The 25228-nt window shown below is 47.1% G+C and overlaps 1 protein-coding gene across 1 annotated transcript in view; it reads right to left on the reverse strand.

Annotated features, from left to right (window-relative positions):
* Window positions 1-25228, reverse strand: part of GNB5 (G protein subunit beta 5) — a 360042-nt gene that overhangs the window by 147961 nt on the left and 186853 nt on the right. The window contains exons 7-9 of the mRNA XM_086958304.1: window positions 15075-15218; window positions 13096-13187; window positions 12741-12789 (exon numbers count right to left, since the gene is read on the reverse strand). Coding sequence (XP_086814430.1) covers window positions 12741-12789; window positions 13096-13187; window positions 15075-15218 — 285 coding nt within the window. The remainder of the gene's footprint in view (window positions 1-12740; window positions 12790-13095; window positions 13188-15074; window positions 15219-25228) is intronic.

Here is a 25228-nt window from a genome sequence, read left to right on the forward strand (position 1 = left end):
TAATATATCTTGGCGCCTTACCATAGAGCGATTTATGTGCGATGCATAACCCTTTAAAGAGCACCCTCTGCCTTACTGGCAGCCAGTGTAACTCGCGCATAAGTGGGGACGCATGCGAGCTCCTAGGTTTCTTAAAAATGAGCCTAGCGGCATCATTCATCACCACTTGAAGTTTGTCCAAAAGTTTTTGGGGCAGTCCCAAATAGAGCGAATTGCCATAGTCCAACCTTGATAATATCATTGCGGACACCGCCCGTCTCAAGGTGGAAAAGGACAATAGTGGCACAATTTTTCTAAGTTGTCGGAGGAGGCCGACACAAGTTCCTACCACCGTGGTGACTTGCTTCCGCATGGATAGTTTATCATCCACATGGATGCCTAGGCTTTTTACCTCCACTGCCGGTTCCGGGGGTGGCCCAAGTTCCCTTGGCCAGAACTCGTCGTGCCATGGATTGCTAGCGATGGTAATGGGTAGAACCTCCGTCTTGTCCGGGTTGATTTTTAAGGAGTTCAACGACATCCAATTAGCTGTCTGCTAAAGGATGTTTTGCAGTCTTGCTGACACCCCAAGGGCATTATCCATTTGGATAATGATTTGGGTGTCGTCAGCATAGTTATATACCTGGCAATCCATTTGATTAAGGAGCAAAATCAATGGTTGGAGATATATATTAAACAACAGGGGGGACAGGGCAGACCCCTGTGGCACTCCACAAGAGATTGGTGTTGCAGTGGAGAGCAATTCTCCCAGCTGTACTCTTTGCGTCCTCCCTTGTAGGAAAGATGCAAACCAGGCATGAGCTGTGCCCTGAATGTCGAAATCCCTCAACCGCGACAGGAGTTGTTTATGACACACTGTGTCAAACGCCGCGGAGAGGTCTAACAACACCAGGGCACCAGGTATCTTCTTATCTGCCCTGTTCCTGAGCTCATCCACGATAGACAGCATGACCAGTTCCGTGCTGTGATTCGCACGGAACCCCGATTGATTTGGTTCCAGCAGACCATTCCTTTCCAGATGGTCAGAGAGATCGGACAAAACGTGCTGTTCTAGCACTTTGGCAAGAAAAGGGATCTGGGAAATAGGCCTGAAATTTTTCAGGCACTTCACGTCTGCCCCAGTTTTCTTTAACAGAGGAATCAGCCGTGCTTCCTTGAAGGCTGTTGGGACCTTGCCTAATTGCTAAGGATGAGTTCAGGAGAGTCAAAACCTCTTCCTCTATTCCTGGCATAGCCAGTTTGAAAACTTCAGGGGGGCAGGGATCGGCCTGGGAGCCAAACTTAACTCGCCCCATAAACAGGGACAGTTCATCCATCGTAAATAAAGATAGAGTGTCCAAAGGTCTGTCCACTGACTTCTTGGCCGAGATGGTCTGTAGGGGGCAAGCATGCATGGGAGTATGAGCAATTTCCGAGATAAGGTCTGTTATTTTGCTAGTGAAGAAGTCCTGAAACCTCTGACAGTCCTCTAAAGTGAACTCCGGCTTCTGTTCTTTTGTTTTCCTGAGTTCATTTAGGACTCGAAAGATTTCCTTTTGTGGATCTTTGGCTGTAGTGATCCTTTCCTCATAGAACTCAGCCTTCCTAGCTGTTATTGCCCGTTTATAGGTCGCTAGTTCTAGCATATAGAGACTTCGCGCATTAGTGTCGTAGGCTCTGCGCCAAGCTCTCTCCGCCTTGCGTAAAGCTCTCTTCTTCTCCCTTAGAGAGTCATTATACCAAGGGGATCCCGGGCCTCTATTTACTAAATTGACCCTTCGTGCTGGCGCCACGTGATCGACCGCCCTTCGAAGTCTGTCATCCAAGTTGCTACAGAGAGCATCCGGGTTCTCATCCAGATAGTTCTGGGATGGATTCGCTAAAAGGTGTACTACTATTTTGTCTCCATTGATGTTCTTCCATTTCCTCACCACCCTCTGGCCTTCTACACGTTTCGTTTTATTTTGTAAGTTCAACAGGAGATCTCCCTTCACTAGATGGTGATCCGACCAGACACAGGGCCGCGCAATTGTCACACCCTGTACCGGAAGTGACGTCCACACCAGATCAAGCGTGTGACCTTTCGCATGTGTCGGCCCGTTTACTTGTTGGGTTAAACCTAGCGATGATAATGCCTCATCAATCTGGCTAACCTGCCCTTCTCTTGGGGTAGTTTCCCAATGATAATTAAAGTCTCCCAAAATGACCATATTATCGTACCTCGAGCGCAGATCCTGCACTAATTTCAGAAACAGGTCTGGAAACTCCGGCCTGGCCCATGGAAGACAATACACTACCAGAACTGTCAGGCAATCTAACCCCAATCTCAGTTTAACACCGAGGACCTCCGCCCCTCCCAAATCTTCTGCCAAGATTGTTTCTCCTCGCATACAATCAGCAAAGAAAAGTGCCACCCCTCTGCCTCTCTTCTCTCCCGCTCTATTACAGTGTAGGACCGAAAAGTTTGCCGGTAAGGCAGCCACAAGATCCGGTAGCGAGGAGTCCTCGAGCCACGTCTCCGTGATCCCCAACACATCAAATTCTCCGTCCTCCAATAATGAGAACACCTATCCATTGTGTTTTTGGAGGGAGCGGGTGTTTAACAGCCCGTAATGCACAACCCCAGCTTTATGAGTATGAGGCCGTCCAGACCCTTTCTCCTGAGCCCTCCACAAACCTTCCTGTCGAAGTAGGGCCGCGCTCCCCTCCTCAAGAGAAGTACTAATCAGGTTGACTTCCAAAAGCTCACCTCTATCATAGGTGATGCGCGAACCAGGGGTTCTGGCCCCGGGTCCCGTCTGGTCATGGATGGGCATAGATGGGCTCGCCTCTGGCGAGCCTCCGGCGTGCCCACGGCGCGCCCGCTGCGCGCATACCCTGCGCGCTTGCATATGACAGGTTTAAATGGCCTCCTGTGAGCCTATCGCGTCAGGCAGCAGCTAGCCTGGTGACAAAGATGTCAGCCGCAGCCGGCACTACCTCACCCAAGAGGTCCCCCTCGCAAGCAGAAGCAGCTAAAGGGCCGCTGTAACAGCAGTGAGTGTCTCCAATTAGCGTGCCAGCAATGTCCTACAAAGCCCTATTACCCCACATAAAGCGCGGCGGAATGAAGGCGGAATTAAAACGGCTAAAAAGCCACGAACAAATTAAAGAAGTAAATTAGAAAATAAAAGAGTGACCAGGTTGCGCAATCAAGCATTAAGCAGCGTTTTAAAAATGAGCAATCAACGTTTAAAAAAGAGCAAGTTTCCCTTCGTAACTGCAGCGCTTACCTTCCTCAGACCATCATGAAAACTGTCAGAGTCTCATTAATAAGTCTGCCCACTGGTGCTCTAGTAAAATACAGCCCCAGGTAAATTGGTATAAACACATGATAATGGCAAGACAAGTGAGTTGGTTAAGGAAACACAAAAATACATAGAAGGCGATTGTGTGGTCCTGAACTTTCATATTATGAGATGGGTAGAATTTGCCTTATGTCATTTTGGTGATGTAGTCCCCAGAGATTTCCCTATGGAAAACATACGGGCCGTTCTTTGGCCTCTTTTTATCCCCCACACCAAAAGAGCAATGGGTCTGGTTTGCGTTCCCAGAACAGAACCCCTCTTCTTCAGCCCCCCACATGGCACCACACAAATCGCTTTGAAGTATTATCGGGCTTATCGGATAATGATTGACTGCTAGTAGACCTACATAGTCCAAATAAACTGTTAAGGTCAGGAGGTTTAGCCATGTAATCTAACTGCCCAGTAACAGGAATAGAAGAGAATAGATTGGGGTCCTACCCTGTTGATCATAACTAGGGCTCCCGCTTTCATGGTATTTATTTTATTGACCTTTCCGTCTGTATTTATCCATATTTATTTTTTGTCAACTTTATCTGTATTTATCCAAATTTATTATGGGTTTTGTGAAAAAATAAAGCTGAAACTGGTATATTTCCACATTTATTTAACCGATAAATATGCAGTCATGCTTGAATGCCTGCCAGGTTTCATTGATATGTGCACTCGCATAAGATAAATCAATGCACTTATATGAAAATATGCACATTTCAGCATCAGCCTTGTGCATATCTTCTGCTGTTTAAGCCTCTTTACTAAAATTCCTCTATCAATCCACACAGTTATAGGCCTGGCAGTCATGGTAAAGTGTATTTAGACTCACCCAAAAAGCACCCAATTTCTGCTTTTATCCGCATTTAAAAATAAATACAGACAAGAAAATAAATGGTTTTCTGTTTGTATTAATCTGTAAAAATCAGTAAAAACGGATAACAGAGAGCCTTATTCATAACACACATACCACATCAGATGTTTCTAGTAGCACAGATGAGCGGCCCTCAGGAAACAACACCTCCACTGACCCGATTTTAGCTGACCTAGAAAGGGGGGGCCTATTTAAGATGTCGAGACAGCTAGCAATAGGGGTACTTAGCTTTAAGGCCACGTAAAACCAGTCCCCTTAGAATCGTCTCCTGGAATATTGCAGGTATTCGCTTGAAACTGGATGACGAAATGTGGTTAAAGTACATACAACCCTTTGATATTATCTGTACCCAGGTAACCTGGTCCAGGGAGAATATCAAATTAAATGGTTACCGGTCCCTTAATGTTCATGCAATTGTCTCACAGGCAGGGAGAGCAAAAGGAGGACTGGCAACCCTGATTTCTCTTAAATACGGGTCTATTAATGTTAAGTCTGTTATTAACTCACCATGGTATCAACTGATATTGATTTTTAATTTGTTGCAGGTCAAGATTCTTTTAATTAATTTGTAGTATACCGTTTTCAAAGTGACATTATTGTAAACCTCAAGGAGGAGATTGACAAGATTGCAGGGAAGTAGCAGCCGCTGTGTATCTATTGGGTCGGGATTTTAATTGTACTTTATGTAGACATAGCTCATATAAGGTTTGTGGGTTAACAGACACTCAAGGACAACCACGACCGCATCTTATACATACCCCACATGGAGATGCCTTAAATTATATTATTATTGTGAATGATTTGTTTATCGTGAACGATTTCATCAGTAACTTGGAAATTCATTATCCCACTTATATGGGCAGAGGTAGAGGAAGTGTTATTGATTTTATGCTAGAAAATATGCCTCCATTGTAGTCTGTTTTGAAGTGGAGCCAAACAATGCCAGTGACCACAATCCTCTCACTGCCTCACTGATTGTAGCTTCCCAGGAGATTGAAGGGGATTGCCGTCCCCTCAGTATAATCCGAATCAAGGAGTAAGAATGAAGCGTAGTAAGATAACCCCCCCCCCCCCCCCACGCCCAATTTGAGAAAAGTTTTGTTAAGACAAATGTAAGTAATTTTTGGGAATGCCTGGATTATGACTCTCCCCCTGGAATGGTTATAAAGGGATTTCAGAGAATTTGTAAGGTTGTCTCAAGTAACTTGTTGAACCCACTAGCACTATGGGAACCTAGGGAAACCAAATGGCCCAATGCCGAGTGTACAAGCACGCAAAAAGATTTAAAGAAGGCATTACATACAAACCACCGAGTGCAAGGGAGTCTTATAAGTGCATAGTGGCACAGAGGAAGCAAGACCTGAGGAAGTAGGCCTGGGAGGACCTAGAGAGAGCAAGTGCGCTCAAAGACTCTATGTGCTTTTGGGAGGTAATTAACCGCCCATTGTTTACAAAGGACCTAGGGGTTATGGACTCATTGATACCAGGGGACGTATGGGAATCCCACTATACTAAGATTTTTAACCCAAACGCTATCATTAGTCAGGAATGAAGCCAGGTAGATCAATTATATCCATTGACCGCTTATTTTTTGAGCGCCTCCCTCACAGTGAGCGAGGTAGAAGAGGCCTAACAGAGAGGAATACACTTAAAATTATTATTACTTTAAAAGTAATATTCAACTTTGGGCACCTCTCCTAACAAATGTCTTTAGAGTAGCAATAATGGGTCCTATTCCACCATCAAGGCAAGAGGCCACAGTGGTCCCGGTGCACAAAAAGGGAAAGGAGGAGGATCCAGCTTGTTATAGGCCCATTTCCTTAATTGACTCCACGGCCAAGGTATAGGGGAGGGTAATTTTAGCACGTCTTGGGACCTGGGCAGACTGTAAAGGTATAATGTCCCCTACACAATATGGCTTTCGAAGAGGAATAGGGACAAACGAACAGTGCCTTAACCTGGCGCTGATCATGGGTAAGTACATGAAGGCAAGGAAGGGGTCTATATCCCTTGCCTTCATAGATTTGTCCAGTGCGTCCAACACTGTTAATAGGAGCAAACTGTGGGTCATGATGGGAGAAATGGGTTTTGAGGAGCCTTTGATCACCCTATTGCGTAGGCTGCACGCCGGCACCACCGTAGCTGTAAGATTTGGACCTAAGGGAGAAAGGACAGGGTCCATTGTTTCCACAGAGGGAGTCCGTCAAGGGTGCATATTGGCCCCATTCCTCTTCCTTCTATATACAAATGGATTAGAATCAACTTTTAAAGATCAGGAGTTAGACTAACCTAAAATAGGGGGCAGGCCAATACCATTGCTGTCATATGCGGACGACATGGTTTTAATGGCTTTAACCGCTAATAGCCTACAGAAGTCTTTTAACACATTCACAAATTTTATGCTAGCTCTACATTTAAAGGTTAATTTCACTAAATCCTATGTCATGGTCTGTGGACCAAGTCATACCAAATCTAGAAAGTTCATGGTAAAGAGGAAGATAAATGACAAAGTCTCGAATTTTAATTACTTAGGGAATGTTTTTAAAAATAAACTGACCTGGGAACACCTCATTATAACCAGGGTACAGAACACTAGCCCTGCTGTGGAAGGTCTTTTCCGCTTTGCATGCAAGTTGGGCCATAAGCCCGTAGCAGAATTAATACCCTTATGTAAATCAAAAGGCTTGTCTACTGCCACATGTGGGGCGGGTGCATGGGGACATAAAAAAGTCTGAAACTTCAAACTCTAGAGAATCATTTTCTAAAGAGATTACTGATGATCCCAAAAAGCGCCCCTACAGCATTCTGCCACTCTGTGGTAGGGGTTGATTATCTTTCTGATCGAATAAATATTACCCCATTGATACTCTGGGCGAAAGTCTGGCTGACGGAAGAGTTAAAGCTCACAAGAGAAATTATTAAGGATTGCATGTTACTGGATAATGCAGAGGCTATCCCATGGCTTTGCTATGTGAAACGAAAACTTAATGAAATTGGCCTAGGGCATTTAGTTGATAACCCTAATAGTATAAATATAAGCACAAAATTGATTATAAAAAAACGCATATCGTGCTGAGCTTGACAATCGCCGCTGGCCCACAAGGTGACAATCTCATAACGATCAGCCTCTTTTATATCAGCAATTTTATCTGTTTTTTACCGGGAACGTACAATTTAGATTTCTGTTGACCAGATTAGGCTCTGCATGTTGCACTTTTTAGGGGCCTTTCTGAACAGGCGGGATGGTGCAATAACCTCACACCTTGCCCCTGTGACAACCTGTCCTAACAAAGCACCCTGCACTTTACCTTTTTTTGCACACTCTACAAGGTCCCAAGAGTTCGGTTCCTTATACCACTCTTAAAAGACATCAGACTATGTAATTCTCAGGAGCATTTTAACTTTTTTATTATCCTTTTCTACTGAAGTAACCTGCATGGCTGTTTTAAATTTTATTAGGATGGCCTTATCAATAAGGAAACAATATGAAATGTAATCAAATTCTGGCATCTCCTTTTTAGAAACCTGTTTTTAAACCTGTTTGGAAATCTTGATATATGTGAGCTATATGATTTTATGGCATTTTTCTATATATATATAATTTTTTATGTGTGCCTCGTGAATGTTATGCTTTTATGGTTAAGTCAAACCGAATAAAGCTATTCTTGACTTGACTTGACATTGTCAGTTGGTGCCCTCAGCACGTATGACAAGGTCCACTGATGCACTTGACAGCCATGTAATGAGAGAAGGATAGCGTGGTAGACGAAGCTATCTCTCAACAACACCATGAGAGAGTAGCCCGCTTATACTACTCTGACATGGTGGGTAACAGCCATGACAACGTGGGGATTAACCCGCACTGCCATTACAACGCAAGGATTACAACGAAAGTCGTTACAACGACTTTCGCTGGAGGGCGCTGTTGGATAGGGAATAGTTTAATTTTCTATCCAACACCTTCCCTACTGTCAACGTGGGCTGGAGTTGGAATAGAAAATTAAACTGTTCCACTATCCAGCGCCCTCCAGCGAAAGTCGTTGTAACGACTTTCGATGTAATCCCCGCGTTGTAATGGCATGCGGGGTAAAAGCCCGCGTTGTAATGCCATACAACCGTCCACGGTACACCTGAAATACTTCAGAAGCAAAAATTACTAACACTGTCAGTGGTGTACTTCAATGCACACTACGGGGCAGTGCATAGCATTTAGTTGGAGGAATACAAACACAACTGGCTCTGCCCACTCTGACACCTGATCGCCCTTTGAGGAGAAAACCCAACTACTGACATCCACTCACACATTGATAGAGACCACTTCATTGCTATTAATGGCCTAGATAAGCTGTTCTTTACACTCAAAGAAAGGAGCACCATTTTTAAAGCAGACACATAAAACAGACGCATCTTTAAAAAAATACTTTGCAGAAGTATCTTTTAAAATAACATAGTTTTCAATTCAGCATATTACTCTGAAATAAAAATATTTTCATAATTGTCAACTTTCAATTAACAGTGTGTATTTAATATTTTTTGTATTAAATCTGTTTCTATTAACTTATCTATTTCTCTTGACACGCCTACACACATCTATCTATCTATCTATCTATCTATCTATCTAGCTATCTAGCTAGCTATCTAGCTATCTATCTATCTATCTATCTATCTATCTATCTATCTATCTATCTATCTATCTATCTATCTATCTATCTATCTATCTATCTATCTATCTATCTAGCTATCTATCTATCTATCTATCTATCTATCTATCTATCTATCTATCTATCTATCTATCTATCTATCTATCTATCTATCTATCTATCTATCTAGCTATCTAGCTATCTAGCTATCTAGCTATCTAGCTATCTAGCTATCTAGCTATCTAGCTATCTATTTATCTATCTGTGTCATTGTTACTCTTATTTTTGTTCACGGTGGGTAGAAAAACTCCCAAATCACCGTTTTTATGTTTTATGTGGGGGTTTTCCATATGTATGTTTCAAATATACTTCAGGTAGTTTGTATTTGGGAAAAAGTCCCCATCCCCTCATAATTTACATATCTATCGACAGTTTTGTGCAATATAATGAAGTGATTAATTTCGTCTAAGATACTTTAGGAAAACTATGTTGTTAAATATGTTTTGAAAGGTTTTCCAACAAAAGATATTTTGAGAAAAACATGTTCTCACGGGCTACAAAGGTAGAGTTCATGCTTGAGGCACTGTCTGATAGAACCTATAACACTTTGGGCACAGAAGTAAAATGTCTAAGCTGGGGACAACGGAGCGACGGCTCATAAATAATGAAAGCAGACCTCGTCTTCTATGCCAATCTCCCAGTTAATGTAAGAACGAAAATAAAGGGGTTCTCGTGACAGTCAGAATATACAAGTAGCAGGTCACCAGACATGTTCATGATAGTGTTGTGTACCAGAGACCATTGATGCTCCTGATGCTGCACTTGGAACCCTTACACTTTCGAAACCATTTTCCAGACAGTGTACCTCCTTCTTATGTGTAGGTTAAAGACCAGGGAGAATATTGCTTAGGTATTTTGTGCTTGGGGAAATTGTCACAAACACCCTATATAATGGCTTAATCCAGGCAAGGTATCACCAGTCTGCACAAAACAATGTCACCTGTCAACAACTCAATGATCGATCGTGTCACCACAGTGATGAAGTTTGTGCGTCACCATGTTACATGCATCCCAACCTACGTGCATATCCATGCTGTTCTTTTAGGTGTGGTGCACATCAAGCTAGGATGCATAAGTTGGCAGGAAATAAAGTACACTTTAGAAGAAGACAAAAATTAAAGAATAAGGCCTGTATGCAAAGTTTCGGGGAGAGGCCTGTGTTCACGGTTTTCTTGGGATTGAAGTAGTACATAGCAACAACTAGAACAGACTGTGATACAGGAGCCCCAGTGAAGACTTGTGGTTTGGATTTTTTGTGAATCACTACTAGCCAACGTTTAGCAGATTTCTTCCTGGGCTGAGGCCCCAAGAGTAGGTAGTCAGTATTTTACGATTTGCAGAGCCAGAGAGGTTTTACAGTAACCCTTTTCACTTGGTAGGTGTAGGCACGTAGAGGGGTTCTATTTGATAATATATATCAGCCGAAGGGCTATGCAACCTGCAGTGCAAACATTTTCTTAGGGACCTGTGTATTATATCATGAATTTTTAGGATTGGCATAGCTTTGTTAGTGGCAGCGAGAGGGTTGTCAATTGATAAGTTCATGGATTCAAGGATGTTGTTCCAAAGGGTGCAGAAACTATGTTTGATGGATCAACATCGTGGCAAATAAACAGAAGGTAAACTGAAAGGAAACCATCAAATTAGACCAGAGTGAACACATGCAAATACTCTTGAAGACAACTAAAAAAGGGGGGCAAAGAGACTGAACTAGAGAAAGAGTGGGATTTCCCATCACTGGCACAAAAACTGTGGCTGACTAGATTACATAAATAGAGATATAACATATTCTGGGAGAGGTGGAATTAAGGATTCCACATTGCTGTAGTTGCACACTGTGCCCTTGGTGAGTTATGGGTATCCAGAGTATAATAGGCTGGTTAAGGCAGCCATCTCTGTAGAAAGCCTGGAGGCAGTGGATCACCAGCGCAAGCAGCCAACCAGAAGCAGCCCCACCAAATGTGAAACTGTAAATGTTGCCGCTTCGGCACAAATGGCTGCCTCGAAGAGACCTCTCAGGAATTATCCCCTGCCCTTTTCCCAATACTTTCAGGCAGTGCTTAATTTGAACCGGTGGTTTCCGGTGCTTGGCACCAGCACTTAATTGGCATCACCAACACTTATGACAGTCTGACAAATGGTTGGATGTTGGTCTGATTAGAGTTTACTAATTCAATGTACGTTAAACATTAGTATTACCTGACGGCCCACTAGCTAATGTTATAGCTATGGGGGATTAAAATAGGCAGGCTTTTCAGACTTTTAGGAGTGTGAGGGTCAGTAGCTGATTTGTTACTTTCATTGGTAGCGCTGGCAGGGGCAATGGGTGGTGTAGGCTGCAGTGGCCTCCTGATGAGCCCTGGCACGTCATTTCTTTACAAATTAAGCCCTGCTTTTAGGGTGGGGGAGCTTTGGCTCATGCTAAGCAAGCATGAATAGTACTAGTAAAAACAACAAGTATGAATCAGGTATGCTATGAAAAGCGACCTCGATGCAATGCCAAGAACGCTGTATTTCTTTGCAGCTGCAGACAGGTTTTTAACAACTGCTGTAAATAGATGCTGTTGCTAGGTGTGGTGACTCCAGTAGCCAGATCGGTGTGTGGTGTAGGTGAGGTGTAGGTAGATCCGTGCGGGCATGGAGTGTTTGGTGGGAGTCTGCTGTTACTGGCAGTGGTTGATGGGTCATTCAGGCACCATGACGGTTCATGTCAGATGCTAGCACCAATAGCTATCCTGAGAGCTGCGGTGCAAGAGTCAGTCAGTCAGTCAAAAATTAACTTTATTTGGTTTGTCACAACCATAAAGTATACATATACAAATTACAATTTAGATGAAAAAAGATAAAATTCATTTTCTTAAAATATATTTCTACTTCTTCGGTTCTTTAAAAGTAAAACATTATTTTGCAGTCCCCACTTTTAAGTTAATTCCGTTTTTAAAAGCAAAGTCTCTATTTTATTTATAAATTTCACCCCGCGGCATAGAGTCACATTCAATCAGTCACAGCAGCCACAGTGTCAGCTTTCAAAGAGAGGAGACATGGATAAATAAATCAGGTGTCAGCAATCTCTGAACCAGAGTGGGGCTATCCCAGGGTGGTGCTGTCAGAAAAGACGTCACTCCTTCCAAGTGCTTGGAAATTATATCAGATAAGTTGGGTCTATGATATCACTTCAATGTACAGGTTGTAAAGCGTTGGAAGCTCTCTCAAAAGCCCTCCATAGAGTAGGGCAGGTTGGCAGCAGTGAATTCAAGCCTTGCCTCTGTGCTGCCTTCTTATTACAGTGAGAGTGCCCATTATTATGGTCGCTGAGAATGCATCATATTTTGGTAGAAGTCTTGCAGCCTTGGAAAGGCGTGGGTATTGAAAGTACAACACACCCCACAATACACATCTTTGATGCAATGTTGACGGTATAATAGGAACTGCTGAAGGAAAAAGTGTCAGATGTACATGTCCTGATGTTTCAAATGTTACCACAAACTATCAGCAGACAAGCCCCAAACCCCAGGTGGCTGGCAACATGTTTTCCAGTCTCATGACATGATTTAGTGATTCAACCATGCATGGAAATTTAAAGACAGAAAACCACGTAAAAAGTCAGTCGGTGTGGGCGGGGTATTTTCAATGTTTCCAGTTTCTCTAGTGCATTTCCTTATAAAAGTTATGTAACGTGTTATTGTATGTCGGGTATGATATAGAGGCATACCAGAGCTCAGGCATGAGGTTTAACATAAACGTTTATTTCCTGAGATGAGGGTCAGGACAGCCCTTAGAGGTCTGCTCTATGCGGTCCATAACGCAGGTGATACTATGACCCGTCAAATTAAATCAGAGTAGAGCACCTACCGTGGCATCATCCGAGCCTGACGCGAATGCATCGCCGCTGGGGTAGTATCTAAAGAAAAATAAAGGGCATATTATTTTCTGCTTTGTTTTTTCATGTCCTAGGCAAATATGTTCACCCCACCGCGTTGCAGCCTGCTTAGAAGTCATGACGTAGGCAAGGGTCTCACATAGGTGTGGCCCGTCTGATTAAATGAGCATTTCTGAGCTTAGAAGCTTATACAGTGGTTGCAATAATATTATAATTCACATGTTAACTGATTGATCAAGTGGAGCCCCAACTTTATTGGCAGCGTCTCCGTACTAGAGGCACCAGACCTCCTTCGCAACAAAACCACGTGCGAAGGCAGAGGCTCACCTGACACTGTTGATGTCAGATTCATGTGTCTCGAAGGACTGCACGCATTGGCCGGATCGCATATCCCACACCATTGCCTTTTTGTCACATCCCTATAATACAAAAAAAAATTGTTAAACGCTAAGCGCCTAAAGAAAGGTCGTCTCTTTATTCCATAGTACATGGCTCATTGTTTACAATGCAACAGTATTTTGTAGACTGTTTGGATCATATTTCAATGCATCATACAAAAAGTAATAGCACCCGGCAGTCCCTTGAGGGCATTTAGAGCATGGCTGTGTTTTCTGTGGTTGCAAAAAGACTCAGGTGCACATAGCATGTATATCGAGCCTGCGATGTGTTTCTGCACCTGGTCAAGGTTGTGCACTAAAAATGGATGTGTAACAAGGCTTATAAGAGTCTGCTGATCGCATTATTAGCAGCGGCGACTCCTTCTTAATGGCAGAGGAGAGTCGCCCCACTGGCTCAGCCGGCAGCCGAAAAATTAAAACGATATCATTTTACTGTGCAGCTGCTGGCTGAGCCAGCGTGTGTGGGGATGGGCGGACGGGGCCGTGGGGATGGGCGGACGGGGCCATGGGGTGGGGGGCCAAGTGATTTGCACTGCTAACTGTGCATGTCTGTTTGGCCGGCTGTCTTAGGCTGACCAAACAGGCATGCGCAGTTAGGTTTCTCCAACCCAACTGTATCACACAGCTGGGTTGAAGAAAAAGCCCAGACCACCTGTGCCTGAGTGAGCGTTAATCCAGCCCGCTCAGGCCAATCCAGCGGAGCTCTCATGCTAAATGAGAGCAGCACGAGATTGCACGGTGAGTCTCTGATTCTGACCCAGGGGCTGCTGGGACCAGGAAGCAGAGGAGGTCAGAGGCGTGAGGCGGCTGAAGCAGCATCGGGTAAGCTTCATTTTTATTTTTTATTATTCCCCTCCACTTCCCCCACAGCCCCTCCCGCCCTACCACTGTTAATATGCATTGGCCGCTACTGATTATTAGCCTGTGTTTCTAACTATAGCATTGGCACTCACAAAAGCATCAAACTTGGTGGTAAGTGCCACATCTAAAACAACAGCTAGTGCAAAGCATGCTTCGCTCCTGGCAGACTCTAGGGCTAAAATGGGAAACATTTTGTGCTGGGTTATCGTCACAAAAGGGATGTTAACCAGCACAAAATGTTCCTTTACCAATTTACTTTCCAGCGTTAAACTTGTTTTGCATTGGAAAGTCACCCTTGAAATAACGCAAAGCGGTTCAAGGCATTGCTTTGCACACTTAGGGCCAAGGGGATGTTATATGGGTGGTACATGGGTATTCCTTCCTATCTACAAACAATTGTAATACAGTGTTTAGCACCAAAAATGTACAGTATCTGAAAGGAGGTGTTAAGAGGAGAAATGTATTCTAATTTGCATGCATGCTGCACTGTGCAGCACACATACTACGTGGCAAGTGTTTAAACTTGTCTAGTCATAGCATTCATTACATGAAGGGTACCTCTCCTGCACAAAACCAATGCTAGACTCAGGCGCGTACCCTGGCACTATGGCTCTAAGGTGTGCGCGCAGCGCACTGCAGCTGAAATCAGCACCGGCACTAGAGAGAGGGGAGCAGAGTGCCGTACCTCTGTAGATATGGCGCTCTCCTCTTCATTTGCACTTGATTTAACCTTATTTTCCGCTGCTAATTCACCATTCTTATTTTGTATTTTTCACATCCATCAGCAATGAATCAAGTGAACCCCCTATAGAGTAAAGGTCCAGACTTGGGTCAGGACCCCTGAGGAGACAAAAGGGGCAGCAAGAGGTTGTAATGAGTCCTCATTCAGGGGCGAAAAAACAATTATTAGTCAACAACAATCTGATAATGTGGAAACTAGTGGCTGCTAGTCCACAACTCTGATGAAACTGGATGACTAAAGCAAAAGAAGGAAAACTCAGCTAAACACAAGACCAGGCTTCACGCGAGACCAGCAGCCCGGCTTACCCCAGACACAAAGGTGTTCCCCGTTTCAGATGGAGCCAGGTCGAGGCATAAGACGTCCGCTCCGTGGCCGTGGAAACTCTGCAGAAGCTGCCCGCTCTCGACATCCCAGAGAGCACATGTCCCGTCCCCGCTGGCCGTCAGGATCTGCGGTAACCAAGGAAGAAGAGGACAGGGGGGTTGGGTTCCATCAGTGAACGCTTCCATGAAGACACACACACACGCTTACAAGAAAACATTTTGTTCAGGGATGAGGCGCACGTCTATTTGCTTGAAATGATTACCCTCATGGAAGTTTGACTACTCAGCCAATGCATACCATGCTTTCTTCTTGAAGTTTTTCCTAATCCCTGTTTAATCTAAGATAAGCACCAGAAACCTTTCTAAAGCCATAAAGGTCACTTACTTAGGGATGTTCAATGCTGCAGGCCTGCCAAGGCCAATGCCCGGCGGGCTCCTGATCTCAAGTCTGCCAAAATACTTACAGTGTGCAAAGAGGCCGTTGCATATTGTGAAATAAAAGGTGGATATTGATTCCTTTACTTTGTAAGAATAACCCATGGTTTTAGATTCTGCAGTGCTGGTGTCATCCATGCTTTAGGATTGCATTGTTATGGTTTTAAATTAGTGCAAATACAAATTTGAATCTGAATCCTCAAGACCTGGCTCTTCGAGCAATAGCAGAACCCATCCCCTCAGCGCCTTGAGACCCTCATGGGTAAGTAGTGCGCTTTAAAAGTTCTTGATTGATTGATTGATTAATTGTATCCATACTGTTGGACTTGGCCCTTAAGGCAGGTTCACCCCTAATCTTTTTTGCTTTTAATCTGTGATATGCGTGGATGATTTTCTGGTCTGTGCGCACTTTTTCTCTGTGTCCCAGAGTAAAGTGCGTGCATGTAGTGAGGCTGGCCTGCTCTCCCATAGGTATGCATGGGGAGGGTCTGTGTCCCTAGTAATTCCTGTTGTTTGGGGAGTGCATGCTCGAATGCCATTTCTGGGACTTGGCATATTACTGTAAAATATGCCTGCAGTGTGATTGGCTGGAGCTGGCTGGTGAGCCTGGCTCCAGGAAGGCTGGATGGGTCTGCCCGGTGGTGAGTGTGAGATCAGCATGCTTGATGGCTTGGGAGGAGTGTCCCTGGTCCCTGATGGGCCTGGACTTTCCCCAGGCAATGCTGGCTCCACCCCCTGTAGTGCGACTGATGGCCCTAGCCCTGCCAGTGAATAGAGAGGGTGGTTGAGGTAAACAGAGTACTTCAGAACCAGCTGCGACTGGTTTCCCCCCACCCTGCACCCTTGAGACAAAGGGGTTTTTCTGTATAAGAAGGGGCTGTGTCCCCATACAATTTGTCCTGTTCTTGGTTCTGCCTGGGATCCTTGCCAGAGGGGGCTGTTGCTGCTGCTGGGGCCAAGAGGACCGCCACTTGGCTGTCTCCCTGCCTGGAGACCCAGTGTGCTGGCTCTGGCCCTGCCTTGCCCCTCTGCCTGCCTCCAGACCCTGCTGGAGCTTTGCTGTGCCTGGAGGCACCCTGATTTTGAATTATAGCGCTAGGCGCGCTTCGTTTCCTTGAAGCGCCGAGCGCGCTTCCCTTGGCGCTTGAGAGCGCTGTGCCTTGCTCCCAGAGCGCTTGGGAGCGCTTGATTTGCATTGCCGGTGCCCACCCGGCATTGGAGCCGACTTTGCCGATTTTTGTGCATAGCGAGTGCCACCTCGCCGTATAATTTTATTTTGAAGCCGGAGCCCACCCGGCATTGCCCCGTACTTTGATTTTGTAAATACCTCGAGGGAGCCCACTCCTCGGGTACTGAGAAGCCGCCTGCCTGCCTGGTACGAGCCGCCGCGCTGCCCGCGGCGACCCGGAAGTATTTGGCCGACCGGCCAATCACAGCGCGGCCCCTCGAGGCCGACCGGAAGTCCCGCCTCCGCAACCAGGCCGCGAGGTGAGGAGCGGCCGCCGCTGCAGAGACCCGGTGAGTGCCTGCAGAGGAGAGGGGCGTCAGGACACATTGTCGGTGTCGGCCCCTCCCCCGTAGCGCGATCTTGCACGCATTGCTTTATGAAGCCTGAGGGCTTCAGGGGACATTTTTCGTGGATGCAGAGTCCCCCGTGAGGGACTCCAACGCCCCCATTGGTCCTTTTTTGAGCCCCGAGAGGCTCCAGAGGCCACAGTTGTTGCCGAGCCCGGCGAGGCTCATTGCCCTACCTGCATTTACGAGCCCCAAGGCTCGAGGGGGCATTTCATTGATTTAGAGCACTGAGCTCTATCTGCACATTTGCTTTGTGAGCCCCTGAGAGGCTCCTTGCCCACTTTGTTCTTGAGCCCTCCTGGCTCCAACGTTGTGCATCTGTATTTACAACTGTCCAGCACTTAGTGGACAGTTGCCACGTTTAGGCTTTGTGTTCTGTGCTGCCTGCGCAGACCTCCCTGACACTGAGACTCAGGGCATTCCGCCCCTTTCGAGGCCAGTTGGCCTGAGGGACATTTGTGAGTGTTGTGCTGTGTGCACCCCGCGCATTGTAATTTCTTGCTATATGATTCTTGCGCATTTGTTCTAATCTGCACCTCTGTGTTTAATGCCTCATGTGCAATTGTTTATGTACGCTTACCTTTTCTAAAAGTGACCTGATTAGGTATTTCATGTTTATCCACTATGCTAAATGTGACCTGCATAGTAGATTGTTGATGTCCCATTTTATGTTTAGGTTTCCTTCCCTTTGCTAAGAGTGAACTGCTTAGGTGTTGGTATTCCTTTTTTTAGGTCCTGATGATAAGGTCCTAGTTACCTGCGTGATTGCCTACAGTGTTTTAGGGTTGCGTAGGAGGTCTTGACTCTGTTCCAGTGATTACTGGATCTGTGTTGCAGTTATAATTTTGGTGCTACTCATTCTATGTTTACGACATAAGTGTATATCTACCAGTATTATTTTCTGACAAGTGCCTACCCCTGACAGTGGTCCATGTGGCCCTGTCCTGTACATAATTCCCCTTGTAAATTCTGCCCGTGCCCCTGGCACATTGTACAGTTTGCGTGTGTTATCTAATGTATTTTGTTTATTATAATACAAAGGCTACTTTTTATATATCCTTGTGTGGCGTCTTTCTTTGTGGAGGGCCTTGGGTGTTGTTGCTGGGGTGCGAGCGCAAATACTTAACTCATACCGCCTCCAAGTTTAGCCTAGACTGCTCGCGCCACGTTACCTAGAGGGCGAGTGGGGGTTGCCTTGGTGTGTGACTCCCCTGCCCTGACTTTAGAAATGGTGATCCCTGACTGACCTCGACGCGAGTCTTGGCCGGCCAGGGTCCCGTTTCTAACACATACAATCTGCCTTCTCGTCATGTTGAATTTAGTAGTGCCTAGTCAGCTAACATGTAATGGCGCTGGAGGTCAGTTCCTGGGGTAGGACCAGCTGCCGATAAAGAGGCTACCACTTCAAGTCAATAAATGGGGGCCTTTCTGCCTACCTCCGAGACAACATTCCAAAACTGTCATATAACCCAAGAAGATAGTAGTAGCCATGATTTAGAAACGTTTTTTTCAAACTCAGTTTGAACAGGGGTGTGTGATGGCAGTCCTTTTGCCTGCACGTAGCTGGGGATGCAGGCAGTATGTTTCTCCAGCACAGAGCCCACAGGCACCGGGCAGATTTTGAAAGGGATGAAGTGCCCTGACACCGGCCCAGCCCTGGTAAATGGAAGGCAGTGCGTTTCTTAACATATTTGAATTAGAACGGCTAGACTACCTATGCTATACATATTTTTCCAGTACTCTGCCCGCATTACCTCACCATATACACCTGTTCAGAAATGCCTCTTCCTGTATACTGGACCCTGGTATTCTTAAATCAGATATGCAATGTGAAATACACATCTTTTTATGTTAACATTTGAAAACATAGAGAGTCTGAAAAAGTAGTCGTGGGAGATTTATTTTCTCCACTAAATTGCATGGAAATGGGGGTGATTTCAGGTGGGAAAAAGCTAATTTGAAGCCATTTATGGCTTTAAAAATTGGGGTTCTCCCACTCTAAATCAGGTCTGATGGCACTGTAAATTATGAAGTACTGTCCCCAGGGTTGGCCTGCATATGTGAATCAGTCAATTCCTCTGCTAGCCAGACTGTAAACCCTTACCCAAGCTAAACTGACGATAGAGAGAGGGTATTATAACAGGAGAGAGTCCACAGAATTACAGCACCTTAGTTACTGCACAGGTACCTTATACACTGGTTAGCACTTTTCTTTGTGTAATTCTGGAGCACATTAAGAGAGCTATCTGATGAATCAAGGTTTGCAAATGAGACAGGTCATCGAATCAGTACATTAGGGTCCACAAAGAATTCAGCGAGTGCTCATGTTTCACACCTTGAAGGTTTAAAAGTTACATTCACAGTAAGGTAAAATCATCAAATTTGTGTCAATCAATAATCAGATTACATCTGATCAGGACTGGGTCGCCTGCTTTGCTGCTGTCACAAAGCACTTTCTTATCTTGATGGGGCCATGTGCTTCTAATTAGAAACACATGGCCCCATACAGACAAGAGATCTATGCTTGTTTTTGTCATGCTTTGCTGCAGGCGCAGTGTGGAGTGGAGAGAATACAAGTGAATGTGCCTTTCTCATCGAAAAGGAGAAAGGCCGCTTTTATCCTCCAGTCCCAGGCCCTGTGTCATTTTAGCCTTAACCTCGCTTTTTGGGCAGTGTTTCTGCTCTGCTGAAATTCTTTAGTACTTTATCCCCACTGCAGATCGGAAAGTGCCATTTATATATCACTTATTACCTCACAGAAATAAACATGCAGCTTGTAAAGTGTTTTCCTGCTTATGGTAATCATTGTGCTGCTACTGATTTCAGTTAGAAATGCTGAGTCAGACGATGAATTTGTGAGGAAGAGGATCCTACCTCACTTGATTTAGGCCACAGCCTTAGTTGTTTAGCACTCGCCCCTTATACAGCATTTTTCGAGATGCCTGTGTCCACGCCCCATTAAAGACTCCCTGCTTTTTGATCCCACTTAAAGCCCTGAATGCACCTCTCTCTGCATGTTTGGTGCTGCACCCGTGGCCCCTGAACCCCCGTCCCCGGGGGAGATGGGGGGTACACCTTCCACCTGGATGATTGCGTTAATCTGGGTCTAAGGTGATGTTGCTGGATGAAAGAATTTACAACGTGCTCTTGGATGCGCTCAGTACGGAGAACGTTATGCGCTTAGAGGCCGTATTAATGACACATGCAGCGTCTGGCACCAGGGATGTTATTCCGAAGATTGCAGACCTGGGCTACTGGGGCTGGCGCTGGTTTAAAGAACTGTCTCAGGACGTATCAAACGGCCCAAAAATATGTGGACTGTGAGTGTTATATCATGCAGTGCAGTCATCAGTGCCTCGTGGGCGGGAACACTGACTCATCGGCCTCCAAGCGCCTGGAAGCCCAAATCAAGCACTGATCTTGACAAATACAATGCTGAGAAAGCACGGCAACCTCGGATCATTGCAGGACGGGACACGTCATAGGTTGGTTTGTGGAGTGTGTGGTGATGTGAGGGCCCTAGGCCCGCATCGCTAATAATAAAACACAGTAGTGGGGTGATACAACTGGCCCTGAGCACGTGCGCCCAGCCCTTTTTATTTAACAGGGTCATCTGACTGAAGACGCCTGTGGTGGGTGTGTGTTCAGTGTGTGACAACATACTGCAACACTAAAACGTGTCTCTCCGACACTACATCCCTCCCAAACTTTAATGAAGGTCCAAACAAAAATTAAGTCTGAACCTGTGGGAGAGAATACAAAATTGCAAACTAAACATAACTTGATGTAGATGACTTCCACATAGTCTCTTCAGTTCTGGTCATCTGCCGGCAAGGGTATCCTTGGTGCCGGGACCATTAATTCTCCCTGGGACAATGTTCAGGTGCCCTGTGGATGTGCTCCTTTTGTACTTGCACCGTGGCAGTGTGCTTTACAGTTCCTTTCTTCCGACACGGTAGTCAGTGAAAAGTGCAGATGGAATGATGGTAGATCATTGGTGGGCTGCTGTCCACTGTATAGTCCTGGTTGAGATGTTTTCTCCAACTGGTAGCGGTCTCCAACAGGATCTGCAGTTGCAGGATATCCCTCTCACGGATACCCCTCTCTCGTGGGTGTGCCCTCTCACTGGACGACCCGGAGTCTCGAACCGCATGGTCAGGATGCCTTCACCTGCTTTTGCGATGTTCTTTAGACCGGCCTGGTCTCGCGGTGTCGATGCATCTGGAGCTGTGGTGAAATCTACTTTGGATTCGGAGACGGTCTCTGTGAGTGAGGCTTTCCTGTGGGGTGATGTGCTCGGTGACCTTCCTTACCCCAGACTGCTGAGCGACATCCGATTTTCCTCTCTCACCTGGACTCCTCTGCCACCGGAGCCTCTTGGATAGCCTTCCTTGCTGGCTGTCATGGGAACGTGTGAACCGTGCGGGGCTTTGCGTGAGCCGTGCAATGGCGTCGCTGAGGAACTGCCAACGGATTCACAGCCAAGTCGCTCATGTAGCCTCTGAGGTGGTGTCGTTGTCTGGGCGTCGTCGCCTTCTGGACTCAGGTTTTGCACCTTACTCTGGTAGTTTTGTGGGTGACCAGTCTTCAACTGTAACCTCCATGCTTTCCGCGCCTGACGTGGAGCTACGGCCGACACATCTCTCCTACTCGGGCTCCCTTCGCACGGGAACTCAGTTGAGGCCCTTGTCCCCTGGACTGCCACGTGACCGCGTGGGCTGTGCAGGCCTTTGTGTAGGCCACGCTTAGGGGTCACTGCGGAACTCCCAACAGGGCCACGGCCAAGTCTTGTGTAGTCCCCAAGAGTGGATCTTCCAATGGCCGGGTGTGCTCGACTTCGGCAGGCTGTAGGTTGACAGGGGGTGCACAGAAGGTTCCTGGGTGATTCGCCTCTTCGACCTCTGGTTGTTTGGGGCGTGTGTGGATTCACTCGGGTGGTGAGATGCTCCTTGGCGATGATGCCCCTGGATAGTGATACCAGAATGTTGTTTTTCTTCAGTGGGCAAACAGGCGGTGATCTTATGTCGGGGTGACCTTCGGGTTTGCACATGGATGTGTACTCCCAGTGGTGTTGATGCTTTCCAGGTACTGTATTCGGATGTCAATTTCCCCATTGGGTGTCCCCCTTTTGGTGTGTGTTGGGTTGGCCTTGTTATGCACACCTCTTTGCTCTTCTCGTTTCCTCTCTTCTTCCTTCATCGTGGCGTCGTGCCACTCAGGATTGGTCTTCTCTTCCTTTCTTTGCGACTCGGGTCTGGTCTTCTATCTGGTTGTTTGCTCTAACCAGGTCTCTCCGTGTAGCGTGCACTCCACGCATTTCCCCTTGGTCTTGTCCAAGCACTCGGACATTGTCTTCACTTCACTCTGTGACTGGACCTGTTGTCGCGACCTTCTCTCACTCGATTACTTCTGACATTTAGTTGGTTCCGTTAGACTTGGCTTCAGTCTTCTTCCTGGACATCTCCTCCATTTTTCTCTTCACAGATGTCTTCTCCGTTCTTCTTGTCGGATGTCTTTGTCTGATTTCTTCGCTCGCTGACTTCTTGCAGGTCAGCATCCACCTTGCGACCAGCGGGGTGGTCGACTTCTTTCTCCTTGCGACCAGTGGGGTGGTCAGCTTCTTCATACTTGCGACCAACTGGGTGGTCGGCTTCTTCCTCCTTGCGACCAACTGGGTGGTCGGCTTTTTCCTCTTTGCGACCAAATGGGTGGTCGGCTTCTTCTCCCTTGCGAACATTCTTCCACCTTCTTGTACATCTTCATGCCTTTGGTGGTCTGTGCAACTGCTCAGTTGTCTCTCTTCAGTTGCAGTGCTTCGGCATGCTTCTGATTGTGCTCTCCTGTCCCTCCAGTGACTTGCTGCTTTGGGCGGCTGTCGTGTAGTCTTCCGTTCCTGGAGCTGTAGCCGCTGTATTTGTGTCGCTGCGCACTTGTTAGTGCTGGGTTACTGAATCACTCTTGCATTTCTGGTGGTGCTCCTGCCTTTCCCTGCGCTGCAGCAATGACCTGTGGCCACCAGGTACCGCTGCGCCTCCTGCTTCACTGTGTTCAGGGTTCCCTTCTAGACGATACTCTTCTTGCTGTTGGTGGGTTCTGCAGCTCCTGCGCTGCCTTCACCTTGGGCGCTCTCCAGTGTCGTCCTGCGGGCTTGCTCCTACTTTCCAGTAGAATGACAATGTCTTAGGGGTCTGTCTGCCCCGTCAGTGAAATCCTGTTTGCTGTCCTCATCTGCTTTGGGTAGGCAACCCGCAACTGTCTTCGGGTGGAGTTCCTGCACTTCTGGCACGTTCCTGCGCCTTGTCACACCATCCTCAGGGCTGTGGGATGTCTTGGTGCTACTCTGGCATGTCAGTTCTCTCGTGCACTGTTATTCTGTACTTGGCAGTTTTCACTGTGTCTTAGTGTTTCCCTTCTGTCCTTCCTGCTAGTGCTCTGTGCCCCTTCTAAAATAGCCTGGGTCTGCTAACCAACTTTGGCACTGGTCTAAGGTAGGTTACAGTCATCTTCCCCTTGCTGCAGACTAGTGCTTATGCTATCCTAATTCTTTTCTCTAGCTGCAGTAACACAAAACAGCCACTAGATGGCACTGCTGGCACTGCTGCGCTTTTCTGTGCAGTTGGCGGCCTTGCTTTCCATTCCGAAACCTGGACTGGTTCCATGAGTCTGGCGTGATTGTCCTGCCTCCACACCTCGTTGCGGGTGCTGTATTCTTTACACATCGATGCCACAGAGCTGCAGAGACCGCCAACTGCCTCCGTGAATGCTGCCTGGAGCACACGAGCGCAGCAGGGGCCACAACACTCTCCCCCTGTGCCTTTTCTCGTGCACTGTGAATCTCCTCCGCATGCGGGACCTTGAGACAGAATGCAGCCGGGAAGGGGGGGGCGCACACCTGCTACCCCGTGCATTTTTCCCTGTCTTTGCGGTCGCGGACCGCACACCGTCACTTCCCACTGCCCCTTGTAGCAGGCGCACCACGTTTTATTGGTGGCGCGTGGACACGTCTTTACAGGCAGTCTGTTCAGTTTTCCAGGGAGGAGGGCTGGCTCCTTTACATGTTGACCGCCCTAACCGGCCGCCCGCGGTCTCATGCCTGTCTTGCTCACTATCCCCGCCTGCAGCAGGCTCTCAGTAATCGCGCTGCGCGCGGGGGGGGGGGGTGTCACTAGCACTATTGCCGGAGCATGCTGGCTCTGTTCATGGACAGTCTTAGAACCTGCGGGACGGCATAGCGGACTTTGGCGGGGCCTCTGGTCAAATGCTGTTCCCCCTCTTGCATCCTTTTACTTACTGGGCGCAGCAACCAGGCATTCACTTTTTGCCGCTACCCGCCCCTCGCAGCAGGCATCTTCTCGCACAGGCCGCGCAGTGGGTGCTGGCACCGCTCCTCTTGTTCACGGGCAGCATGCTTTGTTTCCAGAGCTGAAAGAGCGGGGTGGCCTCCCGCTGGTGTCTAATTGCGCAGGAGCACTTCTCTTTGCGTTCCCCTTCCTCACCTTTGGCCGGCAGGCCCCTTCATCCACGCGGGTGGGCTCCGCGTTAGTCACCTCACGATTGGGGCCCTCTGTCGCGGCCGATGTGGGGGGCTCCACTCGGCTGGCGCTGCTTTCCATGGCACTTCCAGGCAGGGGGCGGCTCACAGTGGGCACATGAGGTGCGGGATAGGCTCCCGGTCACCTCCTTATCCTGAAGTAGGCCCGGGACTCGGCACATGCCCCGCGGGCCTCTCGGCGTCCGGCGCCATTCACAGGGGGTGCCCTCTAGGCGGGCAGCTCTCTCCCCCTTTTCCTAGATTCTCAGCTGTGGCACGAAGGGGCACAGCTTCCGCCTCATCGCCAATGTGGTGATGTGAGGGCCCTATGCCGCATCGCTAATAATGAAACACAGTAGTGGGGTGATACAACTGGCCCTGAGCACGTGCGCTCAGCCCTTTTTATTTAAAAGGGTCATCTGACTGATGACGCCTGTGGTGGGTGTGTGTTCAGTGTGTGACAACATACTGCAACACTAGAACGTGTCTCTCCGACATTAGAGAGTGCAAAGCACTGGGTATCCAGCAGGTGTCACTGCACCTCAGAGGAGAGGGAAACACGTAAGAAGCGCCCTGTGTCACATTCAAGACACCA

The sequence above is a fragment of the Lissotriton vulgaris genome, chromosome 2_1 (genome assembly GCF_964263255.1).
Source record: "Lissotriton vulgaris chromosome 2_1, aLisVul1.2, whole genome shotgun sequence".
In the NCBI taxonomy this organism is placed as follows: Eukaryota; Metazoa; Chordata; class Amphibia; order Caudata; family Salamandridae; genus Lissotriton; species Lissotriton vulgaris.